The following is a 16,220-nucleotide window of genomic DNA, read 5'->3' on the forward strand; positions in this document are numbered from 1 at the left end:
GACGTGTGGCTTTTATTTCTATTTTTTTTTAGCGGACGATGCAGAGAAAATAATCGTGATCTAAAAACGTTGAAATCAAATTTGATTAATTGTTAATTAATCTCAATCAATACGATACAAGTTTCGAATCTTCTTTACTTATAGAGGGAAATACTGCATGTATTATTGAGTAATGGGGAGAGGTTGATAACAGTATAAAACGTTGTGATGAGAAACAGCTCCCTCTGAAGTGACATAGCTTTCAAGAAGGAAACTTTCCACGAATTTGATTTTGAGACGAGTGTGCAAAACTTCCCCAACAAATATATAATTTTAAGGCTGCATGCCCTCTTAAAAATCGAAAAGTGTTATGCAGCTGATGATCCTCATAGTTTGGTACCAGCAGAAACAAACATAAGAATTTTTTGTTAAAGGGCAAACAAGAAAGGGGAATAATGCGGGGGGGGGGGGGGGCCGACCTTAACATCCACAACAACAGTCCCGTTTATCAACAACACAGTTTCAAAATCAACTTCAGACTTGAAATAACAAGTTTGTACTGTACAATTTTAATCAGGCCTTTTACAAATTAATATATTTTCAAACAAAATCCAACGGAACTGTAATATAGTATAATTATTTACATAAACAAAATGAAACTGATATGCCAAATTAATGTTGGGGTGCAACAATGGTCTTGAATTACATTGATAAGTGGTAAAACAACATAGTTTTGGGTTGTATTCGTTCACTCTGAGACCGAGAGGGCCCAATTTCATGAAGCTGTTTTAGGAGAAAATAATGCTTGAGAGATTTCTATTTTAAGCACGAAATGAGTGACCAGTCATAACCGTGTAAACTTAATGAATTGTGGCTGGTAAGCTGTTTTAGCTAAGCAAGAATTTCCAGTAGTTAACAGTGACGCTCTACTTTTTAAAGCTGTCTTTATTCACACACCACACAAGTGTTTATCAACTGAAACCTTTGAACATGTTATCAACTTAGTATGGGTGCGCACAATATCTGATAAATATTTTGGTAAAGTGCGTGATATGTTGTCATAATTTGTTTAAAAACAATGGACACTATTGGTAGTTGTCAAAGAACAGTCTTCTCACTTGGTGTATCTCAACATATGCATAAAACAACAAACCTGTGAAAATTTGAGCTTGATTGGCCGTCAGATTTGCGAGATATTAATGAAAGAAAAAAAACCCTTGTCACCGAAGTTGTGTGCTTTCAGATTGTGCTTGATTTCGAGACCTCAAATTCTAAACTTGAGGTCTCGAAATCAAATTCATGGAAAATTACCTCTTTCTCAAAAACTACGTCACTTCAGAGGGAGCTGTTTCTCACAAGTTTTTATACTATCAACCTCTACCCATTACTCGTTACCAAGTATAGGATTTATGCTAATAATTATTTTGAGTAATTACCAATAGTGTCCACTGCCTTTAAGCCAATTGCAAAGTTTATTGAGAAACAAAAATAGAATGCTTTGGGACTTTCTTTGTGATTTTTATTCTTACCAACCCATGTAACACAAAGTATCAGAAATTATTTCCCGGCTATTGTCGATATTATTTACAATTGTTTTATAAATTTAACATTTTATCTCATGGATTGACCCTTTTCTCATAAAAATAAATGAGCCCAAACACCCTGAGCCCTTACGCCTTTTACCTCCAAAACAAAGGTGTTGACTTCTACTCGCTGACTGCTCAGCGTAAGTCAACACTCTAGGCAGTAGTGAGGGCTTACAACAAGTCTAGCTCTTTGAGAAAAAAACTTAACAAACAAGAACTTTATGGTCTAAACAATTCAATCTTGGCCATTTTGTAGATGACATCACAGAATGTATTGTAGTCCATGACATCTTTTCCGCCAACCTTGATGTCAAATTTCTGGTAGAGAACTTGGAATTCGGTTTCATTGACAAGTGAACCAAGCTCAAGTTCACTCAGGACACGACGGAACTGTGACCGCGAGACTGTGCCGTTGTGTACACGATCGTAGTCCTCAAAGAATGTGTACATCTGCATATTCGATTTCCTGACCTAGATTGTTCAAGAAAAACAAGAGGCAAAACAAAGTTGCTTTTAAAAGTAGTCAAATAAAAGTTGCCAGGATCCTGACATTTAAGTCACATCCTTTCCCAACGTACAATGTCAATTTTGAATGATGTATTTTGTACATTGTCCATGGCATAGAGCAAAACAAAAACGTATGAATCCAAGAATAAATCATAGGAAGATTTTCTTTTCTTTTTGCACTGAATTTTTTTTATTAAAAGTGAAAAAGGATGTCAATTTCAAATGTGAATATTGTTTTTGTTTAACAAAAACAAACATGATTCAATAGATTCATGAGCAAATCTTCAGTAACAATGATTCCTTTAAGAGTATTTACCTGTTCTGCAAGTCTAGCCAGAGTTCGTTGAAGAATGATTTCCGAGTCTTTATCCAGGATATTCAGATCGACCTCAACTGGAGGCTTGAACTGGACGGGTTTGACCTGAGGAGCTTTCTCTAAATGCTTCAAAGTGAAAATGCTTTCGATCTCATCACAGAACGGCTCGTACTGGACGTAGGCAACATCAGGTGGGTATTCATAGCTATAAAGATAAACAAAGAAAGGATCTATAAGCACAAGTAGATAAAGTGAATGGAAGTTTATGAGTTGTTCAACTTGTTTTAATCTTACAAGCGGGAGTTGGGGGTTGAGGCAAGAGTTATATTGTTGTTTTTATCTACTTTCATTTTAGCTGCCTCAGTTTATGGTAGACAACAAACTTTTGCCATTTTTAATAAGATTGACTAGGATCGTAAATCTCCATTGTTGGTTTATATTTTCTGCGGTGCAATAAGGTATCAAGGATGAGCATTTTACTCCAAACAAATAAAAAATTGGGGTTGGGCAAAGAAATATTATAGAAAAGGGTACTTCTATAGCCATGTAAAATAAGTGTTACTTTATATGATAACTAAAGTCTTATTAGAGACTTACACTTGCTGCAAGATGTCCACTTCTGACGCTTGAAGTTCAAGATGTGCAAGATCAAGAGCTCGCCTGAATGTCGTCTTCAGCATGCGACCCGTACGGAGCTTATCATAGTCACGAATGAACTCTTGGACTCGGATTCTCTCTCGACTGACCTGCGATTTTAAGAAAAATTATTGTAAAAAAATAGTTGACAAGCCTTGGACTTCCTTCTTGAATGGGCACAGTAATTTCCTTTTGTCAATGGGCACTTGTATGAGGAAAATGTTTGTACTGGAACTTTACAAAGGGCATAGCACAGGGCACCACAATAGCAATTGATGTGTGGGTGCCGTGGGCCCGAGTTGATGGTAAATGAAAAACTGGGAGAAGCAACAAAAGGATACTCATCTAAGTTTTCACTACTTTAGATTGCAGCTTTGAATTAATTGTGCACAAAAATTTTGTTTAGGAAGTAAATAGCACGTCAGTACATCACCAATCGACAAACTTTTGAACATTTCATCAAATTTAATAATCTTGAATCAGTGAAAGCAATAACAAACAGCTAAGGTTTTCAAATAGTTTTGTGTAATGCTCATTGTATGCTTATTTCAGTTGAGCCAATCAAATTATACATTGACACAGTTGCTCGTTATAATCAGTGAACTTTCCTTTTGAAACTACGTTTTGTTTTCTTGTTATCAGTATTGCTGATCCTTGTCTTGAATGTTTTGGGGGTGATTTGGGGAGTCGGTTAATAGACTTTTCAATCCAATTTTACTTTAGGGTTGTACCTTAATCTTAATCTTTTTCATAATCTCCTCATAGTTTGACAGTGGATTCTTCTCTAGCGATACCACTCTAGAGTTAACCAGTCTGAGGTCTTCAAGCCTCTTGGTGTATTTCAGCTCCTGGGGGTCCCTCGGCTGTAGATCTTCCAGGAACCTCAGGTAGTTGAATCCCATCGCATTGGCGTACTTCAACTCCAAAAGCTCCATCTCAATCTCAGAGGCGTTAAGCCCCAGGAAGGTCAAGCATTGACGGAATTGCTGCTTGGTGACCACCCCCATGTTGTGTAAATCGTAGTCTTGGAAGCAGGGCTTGCTGTGGATGCGTCGCTGGACGCTGCGTTTGTGCATGCGGTCCATGGCCTGCTCAACGATGGCAGCCTGGTCAGGGGTTGCTGAAGACCAGTTCATGGTGCCTGGCTTCTCAATGAGGAAAGACTCATGTGGAAGGACTTTATTGGTGGGGGTCTTCTCCAGGTCAGGTTCTACCTGAGTAAAAACTGTATAAAAGAAACAAGATTTAAAAACTAAAACCTGTGCTGATAAAAAAAATACTATTACTTTCAAAAGGAAATCTAGTTTAGACTATTTTTTAGCACCTGAAGACGGCCCTTTCCGCTTTTATATCTTGTCAAAAGGCATAACCGCTCTGAGCTCTATATCAAACTGAGCCCTGGTTCCTTTGACTGCAAATGAGGCAACCCTGTTTCAGCCCGAGAAGTGGCACAGGCCCCTCACAAATAGTTGGTTGTAGCCAACACCTTGAAGTGGCCTTCAGGCATTGTGTGTCTGGCGACTTGCATGAAAACAAATTAAAATAATAATTAAAGAAATTTCAAAAGGGTGAACTCACCACCTTCGATGTCTTTCTCAAAGCGTTTCCATTGGACATGTAGAGGTTTCTGGGGGTGAGTGTAATAATCACATAGAGCTTTTGATTCCTCCCTGGTTAGGTTACGTTGTCCCATCGAGGTCAGACCCATAGTGAACTGACTACGTGGGATGGAATGCTCTCTCAACGGGTCAAAGTCTTGGAAGTACTCGCAAACCTGTGTGGCAGAAAATAAAATGTGGAAGTTCGAATAATGTGTGACACATTGTGTGACATTTTCCCTAATTTTTCAAAGAATTATTACATACTTTCCCTCAAATATTTTCAGAAACATTCACCTTTGAGTGTGAAGTGTTTGTTTGATAGAGTTTAATTTTCAGTTGAGTGAAGAACACTGGCCAGTCAACTTTTCTTCGTTCATCCTCAAATTATTTCAACTTTTACCAATGCCTTTTTCAGTTGCAGTTTATAGCTTGATAAACGTATCCAGAACGTCTCATGAAAACTGTTTCAATTAGACATAAAATGAACACTCATGAGAGTTAATAACAATGATACAGAAAGTGATGCAATGGGGATAGAACTAGTTTCTTGCATTGTCACAGAGACCAGTTATCATACAAGAGAAATAAACAGTTATTTACCCTGACTCTGTTGACCAATACATCATGTTTAATCCTCTTCAACAAGTCAATGAGATCCACTTGGCTGGTGTCCAGTGCTTTCTGATCGTATGGAGTCCGAGGTGGTTCCTTCTCAGCTGGTGTATCTGAGTCCATTGTGAAGGCAATATAGTCTGGTAGGAGAGACACAAAACAGGTGAATACAAATTATCCATAAAAGTAGGATTTGAAACTTTGCACCATGGAAACAAATTATAGAAAGTAGGTTGCTGTAACATGAATCAGTTGAGCTGAGATACACCGACATAAATCAACCTGAACCCAAGTCCTGAATTAGTTGTTATTGAAAGCCCTCTGAGTTATAAGACTCTTTCATTATAGCACTTTCTGCTCATAGCGACTCGGTAAATTAAACCAAGCCTCAAGCAAGCCACTGACAGTAGCTCAAAGACAAACAAATTAAGAAAGAGTATGTGGCATGGTCTATTTTATCTTCAATTTTGGTGCACTTTTTGGCATTACTCCTGCAACTTTAAAACAACGCTTTTATTTAGTTTTGATTGTTTACATTTAAAGCAATGAATAAAATCGAGACTTGCGGTGATAAGCTTACCTTTATCAATAGCTTGAACCAGTGCTGGATAGTTCACGTCACCACTTTTGGGTTCTTCAAATTTACGACATAGAAGTTTGAAGTCTTCTGATTGGACGTTAATGCTCAAGAAGTGGAGGATGCGACGGAACTGTGACGGTGTGATGTTACGAGTGTAGGCTTTACTCTAACATTACACAAAAAATGAAGATCATAATTAAAAAGGCAAGACAGAATCCCAAGTTTTCTGAACAATTAACTCACACATTAGTTTAATTTTCTCCTACGTCTTATATGGAGACAGTTTTTACAGAATTGGTTGCGTATCATGGCACAACTTTCGCAAAGAACTTACAGTATAATTGCTCTGTGTTTTTCCATGCATTATTATCTTACAACTTCAATGACCAATTGAGTCAAAATTTTCAACTGAGGGTACTGGTCCTTGGCCAACCAAAAGTTTACTCTTTCTTTAATTATTGAAAACAAAACTCAGTTAAAAGGCTTTCTTCTGACTTACTCGATCGTAATCCTTGAAGATGGGGAAGCACATGAGTCTCCGCCTCTCAACAGTTGAAGACATCTCCTTGAGAATCTGAGAAACTCTAGCTTCCTCTGATTGGTTAAGAGGGTTCAACGACCTTGAGAGTTGACCTTGAGGCGGACGGTACACTCGCGTCTCTGGGTTCTTCTCAAGGTGGGGCTCATTGAATGCTGTGCCAAGAAATTATTTAAAAAAAATTATTTTAAGGAAACTCAAAGATAAAATTCATGCAATCTTAAAGGAGGCACTTTGAATATTGAAGGGAGGAAATACAAATTCGTTGAAAATTAAGTCACAACTAAATTAAAGCCTACAAGAAATTACAGATTCTAAAGCTTGGTTTCCTATTTCTTCCTGCTTTCCTGTGTTCAACTCCTGTAAAACATTCGCTGCAAAAACAGCATTATGTGGCGTCAATATTTGCTTTGCATTCGCAGGAAATACAACCGGGCTTACTGCATGCGCGTCATCTACAATGCTAACCGTGCAATAACAAAACAGGGAAGCTGACTAGGGACTGTGAAAAAGATTCTACCAAGATTTTTTATGAGTAATGATGTTGGGTGAGATGAGTCCATTATACGTACCGTTTTCCATAAGATCACAGAACTCCTTGTAGCGTACCCTCCCATCTGGCAACTTGTAAAACTCTGCTAGCTGCTGTACCTCTCCGCGAGTCAAACAACCTTCTTTACCGACACACAACATCAGACCACACTTGAACTGATTCTCTGTGATCACACCGCTGCGGAGTTTGTCATGGTCGCAGAAGAACTCGGTGGTTCGGATTCCGTTCTTGTGGACAGCGATCTGAATACGTTTGAAGATCTCCCTTAGTACCTCGTCTCCTTTTTCCTGATTGGTTAAGAAATAAAGGACATGATAAATATTCATAGTGAAAGCTGGCAGCAGTCTTAAATGTGAAGGAGTTGTATTCAAACATGTTCACAATTTTCAACACCTGAAGACTTTTCTCTCAAGTTTTGTTTTTAATCTTATTGCAGCTATACAAAAATCTAACAACCAAAAACAAAAAGTTACGCACCACTCTTGGAATGTTGTAATGATTCTGAGGCAAAGGATTAAATAGATCGTCCTCGAGTCCAGCTTTGGCCGCCTCAACGTCGTTGTGGAAGTTGAGATAGTTGCAGAGGTTTGGGGTGTTTGGGTCCAAATAGCTCTTCTTCAAAAGTTCCACTTCTTCATCTTCAAGACCTGGTGGTCGTGGAAAACTTCTCGCAAACTGCAAAAAAAGAAGACCAAAAAGCAACTTGGTTTAGAATCCCTTAAAGACAAGAAAGCTTTTGGTGAAATCTGGGTTCGATGACTATGTTCGTCGCAGTCTACTATATAATGTCCTTCACAAAGACACTATTGTCTTTCCTGCGTGTGTTGCTATGCAAGGATAACAACCGAGTACACTTAACTTAAGAAGGTTAACCTTCATGTTTATGGCATGGTGTTGCCTGCATTAACTTGCGCCGCAGCTTGTAAATAAACTGTAAAAGTCCCTTTTTTTAAGTATGTCTTGTAATTCCAAGTGTAGCTATGCATACCTGTAGGAAAAACCAATAGGGCTAGGTGACACTAATAGGGTCTGATGTTAAGTGTTATTAAGAACTGAATTAATGATTCTTATTGTACTGACCTGGCTGTCAGTAACAGTTCCAATATGATGTCTATCAAAGTCAGTGTAGCTAGAACTGATATTGATTCCATGATATTTGTAATACGGAGCAATCCTCTGAATGATCAGCTGAACCTTCTTCACTGACGCTGGGCTGAGTGGTCGCAAAGAACGAGTAGTACCTAGGCTAAAATTTGCAATAATAAACACAAAAATTATTAATAAATATGTTGAGATCGTTGTGGTTTAATGTTTACAAATCTTGGCATTCAGGTCAACTAATCGTTTCATCCCTGCATTTCACCTGCAAGGACCCTGGGTTGAATCCCAGATGAAGCCGGCACAGGTTATACAGCCAGCTTATGTAATCGCGTTGAATACTTTCATCAATTAGCTAGGAAAGGGTAGCATGCTTTTTTGTTAGCAGCGCTAAGATATGAGAAATGAGCAGTAAGCTTAAAATCTGCCGTTAAGCAGTGGCTCGTTGAAATTGAGCTTGGCATCACGTCAATACTTACAACTCATCTGGTGCAATCGTTTGTGACTTTGGTTCAACTTTAAGGTTGTCTGGCTGGAAAGCTGCAACATTGAATAAAGAGATTTGTAATTTAATTTGAGTTTAAATTCATAACAATAATAACGTTGCAAATATCTAGTGCGCTTATATCTGTCAATGATGATACTCCTGGCGCAAATTTGTTCTTCATACACAAAGTGACTTTTTTTATTGCTGTTTTGGGTTTTATTTATGTTTTTTTTTAAACAGTCAAAACGTTATAGTCAATTCCCTGAATTGTTTGCTGAATTTCTTGTACTTACTGCTTTCGATGACATCTGCAAACCTCTTATAGTTGACCATTCCATTATTGTCTTTGAATTTCTCAATAAGAACTTCTTCCTCTCCCTCAGAGAGGATACTGGAAAAACTCTGATCAAGACATCTCTTGAATTGGGATTCTAGGACAAAGAAGATAAAAACAACAGGACGTTTAGTAATAATAACAAGTGTATTGGCCCTGAAAAGGGGAGTACTCTGCGGTTATCTTGACATTTAAAATTTCTTCTGAAGACGAGCAGAGTATAATGTTTGAAACGTCAAGACCAAACCGGCTCTTTTCAGAGCCAACACTCCTTCAAAAGAGATTTTACCCATGGTTGTACCCGCAAGTCTTCTATTCATCTTTATATTTGTAGTTGATCTTATTTAAAAAATCATCCTCCAATCATCTTCTGTCATGAGAAATTTCTCATGACCGACTCTACATTCGGGAAAAGGGCATGCCCGGCAGCCCAGGCTAGGATTAATAACCTTGGGAGGTATTGTGTACAAAATTACTTTACTTTAGACAATCATTCAAAGCAATCAAAGCACCTATTTTTTGTACTCACTTGTAACACATCCACTTCTCAAATTGTCAAAATCTTTGAAGAATTCTGCGACACGGACCCGTTTAGAAAGCATAAACTTTCTGATGTGGTCTTCGATTCCCTCAACCAGTGGGACAGGCATGGTGGAAGTGGTTGGGTGTTATTCTTTTTTGAATTAATCTGGAGAATGAAATCATTTACAAGCAAATTAGCAAACTTATTACCACGCCCACCGCCCCCCCCCCCCAAAAAAAAAAAAAAAAAAATTAACATTCAATGTTTATTGTTTGTAGAGACTAGAGTAGAGGTGAAATGCTGGTAAATGAACGAGGAAAGGTCAGATTCTCAATTTCAGATCAGAGAGGTAAATATAAAATATATTTATTTATTATAAATTAATATAAACTTGGTTAAGTTGTAAATGGTGTTTGAAGCTTTGTGTGGTGATGGTGTGGAGAATAATAAACATAAATAAAGACATAGGCTAATTAATACATAGCTTAGTAAACTAGGATTTGCGGGTAGGCCTACTACATTCTACAACAAGTTTACAACCATACTGTGTAAAATCTTTTTTGAGAGGGTGTTGGCTCTGAAACCAGCTTTGAAACTGGCTCTTTTCTGAGCCAACACTCCCTAAAAAAAAAAAGTTAAACATGTATGTTGTACCCGCAAATCTACTGTACTGCTATTAAATATTTATATTTGTATTTATTATTATTATAATATTATATTAGCCTACCCTCGGTAACTAAAATTGGATGAATCGTGGATTCATTTCATGGATGGATGGACTCGGGACTCTCTGACTCTGACTGAGAATACATAAATTTAATGGCTCAATCAATATTCCGTTAAAATCATGAAGACATGATATTCTGTTTTTGTAAGAGCTTTACGCCTGCAACAAAACTCAACTGTTCCAAACCCCATCATCCCCCACATGAGTTATTTCTAAGTCTAACTTTAGATCGGTCGAGTTGACCCATTTTGTCGTGTTGTTGACGTCTTGAAACGAACAAATCCCCTATCAATATCATCAAGTGAAACCCAATGGTAACGTACTTTTAAAAAAAGAAGTCACACACCAACACATCAAGGAATCAAGACTTATCAAAATAACTCACGTTTAAAGCAATAGGTTGGAAGCTGCTAAAGAGAAATGTTGTCATCGGGCATCAGTGTAAAAGTTGAGCTGGAAATCTGTTGTGATTACAACTCTGACGTGCTACGGCGAATTATTATGTGTGTAACTTGGCAACAAACAAAGTTGACTGTTTTCTCAACAGAGGGCGCTGTAATGGATCCGGGCGGGGGCTGAGCGTGATTTTGTAGTAACATCAGTGCATGCTGCAGGCAGCAGGCAGCAGGCAGCAGGCGGGAGGCTATTGTCCTCACCACAACATCGATTTATATTGGGGTTTCTTATATGCCTCTTCTATTGTTTATCTTGTCAGGGAGGGGGCGCTATGCTTTTGTTATCTTCTAATGCGTTTTTGTTGCTGCGGGTAGATACATTGTTTTTACAAAACGCATTATGAATTCCAATTTGAAACGTTTGAACGAATTATATACTAAATAAAATTTATTATGAATTTGATTTTGTATTCTTCATTTTGTTTGTCTTTGTCAATAGAGCTAATTAAAAGTAAAATCAACAAAGGTAATGAAAAATAAAAATTCGTTAAGACACACGGGTGAATAAATAATTATAATAAAAGGTGTTTACTGTTATCGGATTGAAAATCGTTATCAGATGTATAGATTTATTGATTCCGAAAACTGATAAAATTAAAACATAATTATCACCCACGATTTCCCCTTCCACCAACATGCAAAGCACCAAAGAGCTATAATTCTGCCATAAATGTTAACAAAAATGAAATACACTACAGTTAGCTTTGTGTGTTTTAATGTCAACTAACCATAATAACTACGTTGTGACGAGTTTTGCTGCTGAGAACGGTGTTATAATCACACGAGAAAATCAATAAAGGATTATTGATGACATCTGGCTATTATTAGATACATTTTAATAACTGTTTAATCAACTGCATCTGCAAGAAGAGAGAATAATAAAAGTTATCTTGGATATTTCTAGAGGGAAAAAAGAAGGGAAAAACGAGCCCCCACCCAAACATTATTCTAAACTGAAAACTCCCAATAATTTGAATGCAAATAATGACATAGAAATATTATTCTACGTCAATAATTCAAATAATTGGTCATTCAAAAATGTAATTGAGATCTTAATAGTTATTCCTCCAAATAATTACCCTACACCAAAAAGTGATTATTATAAGCACCAATATATATTATTCCTTATTTCGTTATCGGGTTTGAGCCCATTATAATTTACTTAGGTTATGCAATTCTAAAACCAAGTCCTCACTTAAAATTAGAGAACGTGGATATAATTAATCTTTCAATACATAATAATATAGTTTGAATACTGAGATGAATACAATACGAATACCTCTGTCCACTGTGAATAAAGAATGGGGTATCCTTGAATAGTAATTGATTAAATCCCGGCGATCTCGGACAGCAAGCTGATTAGACCGCGACGATCTCACAGCAAGCAAGACGAGCTCCAGCGTGTCCAGTAGTCAAACTATCGGAGTAACCACCTGTGCCAAGATCATCTCTCTCTTTGTGTAACTGCATTGAAAAAAAAAGAATCAGAGATTTTTGCAATTAGGGAATCAATCAGTTTATCGTTTGCACTGACGTGACCCCCTGCGATGATCTTCCATCTTCTTTAGGTAGTGGACAGAGGGGGGTATTCGTATTGTATAGTACTTGTGTCACACTGTCCGTATAGTTCCACTAATCACACATCTCACATCTTATGATAATAATGTCTTCTTTTAAGATAACTCGCTCCACTTAATAAAAAAGGACCGAAGGGCCACTGAGGGTCTCCAAAGGAGAACAAGGAGAACATGCAAGAAACAGAAGGTATTGGTTCAATCAATAGAAGGCCGAGTCAATATTATTGTGAGGCAACACATAATACACAGCTCATTATGTTGTTTTTTTTCGAATACTCCGTGAGCAATGTTTCCCTTTTGAATGCTAGAGAAATACTAAAATTAATAAAACAAGTTTCTGTTATTGCTTATTATACTATAAAAAATAATTGCCTTTTTGTACGTGTCGTGAATTTCACAAGTTTCTTGAGGCGATAATGCTTAAAGCGTTCAATTTTAGTCTTTTGGTAAGTATTTCGAAAGTTTTGATATAATAATTAATTAATTGAAATTGACATACCACGATGGCTTTTCCGATAATAGAGTTGTCTCCGACCAAAGACGCCAAGTGATCTTGTATAGAGACATCCACATTGCCTTGATATTGGTAAACATTGCCAAAGTCACCAACATGCCTAAACATCAAGATAAAGACACATTATTCAAGGGTTAATGACATTAATTAAAAACTACTGCATGCAGTCGAAACGTATTAATACACCACAGCAAGGTATTTCAATGATGTAGCTTGAACGTTAATAACGGTAGACGTAAAAACCTTTACCTTTAACCGTACCGTAAATGTTACGGCAAGCAGGAAGTGAACGGCGTGGCGACACGTCGGTCGTCGTTTATGATACCTGGAGCGTCCTACTTCCATAGAGTAAAATGCGTGAAAAAACACTCGTTTTGTCCGTCATCACTATTGCAAAGAGCCCATCGGCGGACAACTCTTTTAAGAGAGAAAGACGGGTCAACTCGTTTCAATTTCTCTCTCAAAGAGTGAAACAGACTGACTCTCACTCTCAAAAGAGTGAAACAGACTGACGTTCACTCTCAAAAGAGTGAAACAGACTGACTCTCACTCTCAAAAGAGTGAAACAGACCGACTCTCACTCTCAAAAGAGTGAAACAGACTGACTCTCACTCTCAAAAGAGTGAAACAGACTGACTCTCACTCTCAAAAGAGTGAAACAGACTGACTCTCACTCTCAAAAGAGTGAAACAGACTGACTTTCACTCTCAAAAGAGTGAAACAGACTGACGTTCACTCTCAAAAGAGTGAAACAGACTGACTTTCACTCTCAAAAGAGCGAAACTAACACCACTTGGACATGAGTGAAATTTGCACTATTTCACACAATGTAAATGTTTGATTAATTCAAAGCGTAGGAGAAGACCAGGTTATTCATTTTAGTTTGCCGTTCAACGGTTTGAAGGAATTGAACAAAGCCAAAATTAAAATCCAAAGAAAGATCTGAAGATACAAACACAAAAACAAACCTCTCTTCGTCACTAGGTGCCCCGTGGTTTTTACCAAACGGATTGAAATGCCCTCCTGTTGACGTACATCCGTTACTCATATCACTGGATGAATGGACGTGGAACCCGTGAAGATCAGCACTGGTTGGGTCTATACCAGACACAGTGCCGGATACCCGCAGAGTACCACCTAATGACTGAGGAAAGCAAATCATTTACACTTATAATACTAAAATATTATTATGACATTTTCTCACTTCCAAAACTGTTTCTAAGAAAACACATCTTTTCAGATTGGCATTTGAGCATATCTGAGAATTATTTGATTGACCTGGACCGGTGCGCCTTTGAACGTAGTACAGAGAAAGTACGCTTTATTACAATATGCTGGGTTATATTTTATTCTAAAAACGTATAGCAATACAAAGCATGGTTCGTTGAACTCTCAATTTGGACACTAATTTATTTCAATGACAAAACTATGTGCTGTCTTGTCGGGTATGTCATCTTTTGTCTGTCCGCCCGCCCCCAGGCTGGGAACAAAGGCTCTTGCTTCAGCCCGGACCAAGATGTTGCTATTTTGTTTATAAGTTCACCTTGTTATCACTATAATTTGTAAAATGTTCACGACTGCCATTTGTATTAAAACATGTATGATTCATTCGGAATTATTGCGATTTATGGCAGCATTGATATAAACTTACCCTCAAACCAGTTATTTACTGGATGAAGTGGTATGAATTTCAGGTATATTTTCCTGAGAGTTTGCTGTATCGTTATAGGGGAACTCTTTCGAGAATCGATGCAATAATGATGACTTGTAAAACCAATGGCACAATAAACCGTGTTTTACTTTGGGTGTATATTTTGATGTCAACTTACCGACTGTTCGAAGTCAAGTGTCCCACTGACTTGGTTATTTACTTTGACGTCATCTGCAAGGTCAGAGTTCACTTGTAAGACACATCTTGCACGAACACTCGTTCCAGTCTTTATGGAAAGGCGACAGGGAAAATTATGCTACTATCGAAAATCTATTACTTTGGGGGTTGAACAAAGAATTGACTAGAGTGGGGAACCAACGACCTCCGGATGAACGTGCCACCGATCTACCAACTAAGCTATATACCAGCCCTGTTTTGGCGGTCTCCCTATTTTGTAAATATTTTTGTTCTACGACGATGTTACAAAAGTGTAAACACTTTGGGAAGCAAATGACCATTCAATCAAATTCTACCAAGTCACTGCTACAGTAGTTTTTTGCAAGCATGAAATTATTTATAGACAACTGGATTGTGTCAACAAATACAATAATAACCTGATTCACCGACTCATACTGAATTAAAAAGAATATCAAGTAAATAATTTATAGGCAAAACCATCCATTCTCACCACTTCACTCATGATTTATTGATCTCCATAATTCTGAATGCAGTCTAGTTAACTTCAATGAAATGTATCTGCTCGACTCTATTATGAAACACCATACAGTAAGTAATGAATATTATTAAATTTAGAGGAGAGCTGTTGGTTTCTTGTAAATTAATTATTGGTATAGGTAATCGGTTATATAATGGCGTACTTTAATATTTGCCGGATATTAAATAAAATGGTTTTAGTGGGGCAAACAACCCTTGCATTGATTGGGCAGTGCGCACTAAACTGCAGGGGTGCTTGCGACGGTCACCGCGCTTAAGGCACGACTTTGTATCAAGAATTATTTATAGGCAAAACCTTGTTGTTCTCAACAGTAAGAACAATTTATAAGATGAATAAGAAGAGAGAGAAAGAGAGAAATGGGATAACAGCGGGGCAGACTAATCTGAGATCTAACCTGTGCCCGCAGTGCATTCAACACATTCTGTATCAGAATATTGGAGCTCACGGGTGCGGCGACTGAGAAAAGAAATTAAGAGTGAATGCAATTAATGCACATGAAACATAACGTTGAGACAATCTGACCCTTTATAATAGGACCACGCCTCCCTTTGTGTTTGTGTTGTGTCTCTTCTTGTTTTCGGGTGCCCCCCCCCCCCCCATACACCGTCTTCTTTTAGCAAAATACAAGGGATGTCTTTTTGCAGCAAACAAATACCTGTTACAACTCCTCGAAAGTTAAATTTATTATAAACGATTACGTTGAAGACATTCGTAAAACATTTCTTAATGTTTACTCGGAGGAGTGAAGCAATGTGTCGAACTCGGCTTCCGACAACGTCTACATAGGATTTCTGATTACACATTTGAGTGACCCACATTTGGGTTTGTGTTTACTATCATTAGGACAAAGTCCAACCAGTTGTAGTGTTTACATTTCTATATTGTTGTTGTTGTGTTAATAATAATAATATAGTATATAAACCAACCATTAAAGTGATCTCTGACACACACAAACATGCTGCATGTGTAGATTGTGGGCTTTAAAAAGCATTACAACAACAATTATGGTATAATCAGCTAAAATCTACCCAATAGTTACCTGTAATTTGGCAGAGAACCAGGCACATCCAACCGACAAGGAGCGCCGTCCGACGGGTGACAGCCATTGCAATTTACGCTACTTTCCCAACCAGTATCTCGGTGTTATGAGAGCTATCAAGCTATGCAACCTGGTTTACTGTAGTAGGCAGTAATGTGCTATAGTTAATTG

The 16,220-nt window shown here is 37.7% G+C and overlaps 2 protein-coding genes across 3 annotated transcripts; both read right to left on the reverse strand.

Moving 5' to 3' along the window:
* Positions 1-525: 525 nt before the first annotated feature.
* On the reverse strand, positions 526-11,883 carry LOC139953000 (uncharacterized). 2 transcript variants are annotated; one of them, XM_071952377.1, is made up of 16 exons: positions 10,463-11,883; positions 10,078-10,150; positions 9,357-9,515; positions 8,787-8,924; positions 8,486-8,546; positions 7,989-8,154; positions 7,386-7,583; positions 6,928-7,195; positions 6,317-6,510; positions 5,818-5,983; positions 5,226-5,377; positions 4,603-4,798; positions 3,756-4,249; positions 2,986-3,134; positions 2,389-2,593; positions 526-2,036 (listed from the first exon to the last, which is right to left on the reverse strand). In XM_071952377.1, the coding sequence occupies exons 3-16, from the start codon at positions 9,475-9,477 to the stop codon at positions 1,785-1,787; spliced, it is 2,760 nt and encodes a 919-aa protein (XP_071808478.1). In that variant the 5' UTR covers positions 9,478-9,515; positions 10,078-10,150; positions 10,463-11,883; the 3' UTR covers positions 526-1,784. The 2 variants fall into 2 exon arrangements, with proteins under 2 accessions (XP_071808478.1, XP_071808477.1); XM_071952376.1 differs by lacking the exon at positions 10,078-10,150.
* An 8-nt stretch (positions 11,884-11,891) lies between these two features.
* LOC139953346 (superoxide dismutase [Cu-Zn]-like) lies at positions 11,892-16,116 on the reverse strand. Its single transcript, XM_071952854.1, has 7 exons — positions 16,050-16,116; positions 15,405-15,466; positions 14,889-14,906; positions 14,453-14,560; positions 13,592-13,767; positions 12,609-12,723; positions 11,892-11,996 (listed from the first exon to the last, which is right to left on the reverse strand). The coding sequence occupies exons 1-7, from the start codon at positions 16,114-16,116 to the stop codon at positions 11,892-11,894; spliced, it is 651 nt and encodes a 216-aa protein (XP_071808955.1).
* Between the last annotated feature and the right edge of the window lie 104 nt (positions 16,117-16,220).

The sequence above is a fragment of the Asterias amurensis genome, chromosome 21 (assembly GCF_032118995.1).
Source record: "Asterias amurensis chromosome 21, ASM3211899v1".
Lineage (NCBI taxonomy): Eukaryota > Metazoa > Echinodermata > Asteroidea > Forcipulatida > Asteriidae > Asterias > Asterias amurensis.

Bases quoted from the DNA above. Each gene is read 5' to 3' on its own strand.
- LOC139953000 (XM_071952376.1), bottom strand. From the start codon at position 9,477: ATGCCTGTCCCACTGGTTGAGGGAATCGAAGACCACATCAGAAAGTTT. The intron at 8,925-9,356 runs GTGAGTACAAAA...TCTTTGTCCTAG, and splicing joins GAGAAGTGGATGTGTTACAA to AATCCCAATTCAAGAGATGT. The intron at 8,155-8,485 runs GTAAGTATTGAC...TGCAAATTTTAG, and splicing joins ACGATTGCACCAGATGAGTT to CCTAGGTACTACTCGTTCTT.
- LOC139953346 (XM_071952854.1), bottom strand. From the start codon at position 16,116: ATGGCTGTCACCCGTCGGACGGCGCTCCTTGTCGGTTGGATGTGCCTG. The intron at 15,467-16,049 runs GTAACTATTGGG...TTCTTTTCTCAG, and splicing joins GGTTCTCTGCCAAATTACAG to TCGCCGCACCCGTGAGCTCC. The intron at 13,768-14,452 runs GTAAGTTGACAT...TGCTTTCCTCAG, and splicing joins CACTTGACTTCGAACAGTCG to TCATTAGGTGGTACTCTGCG.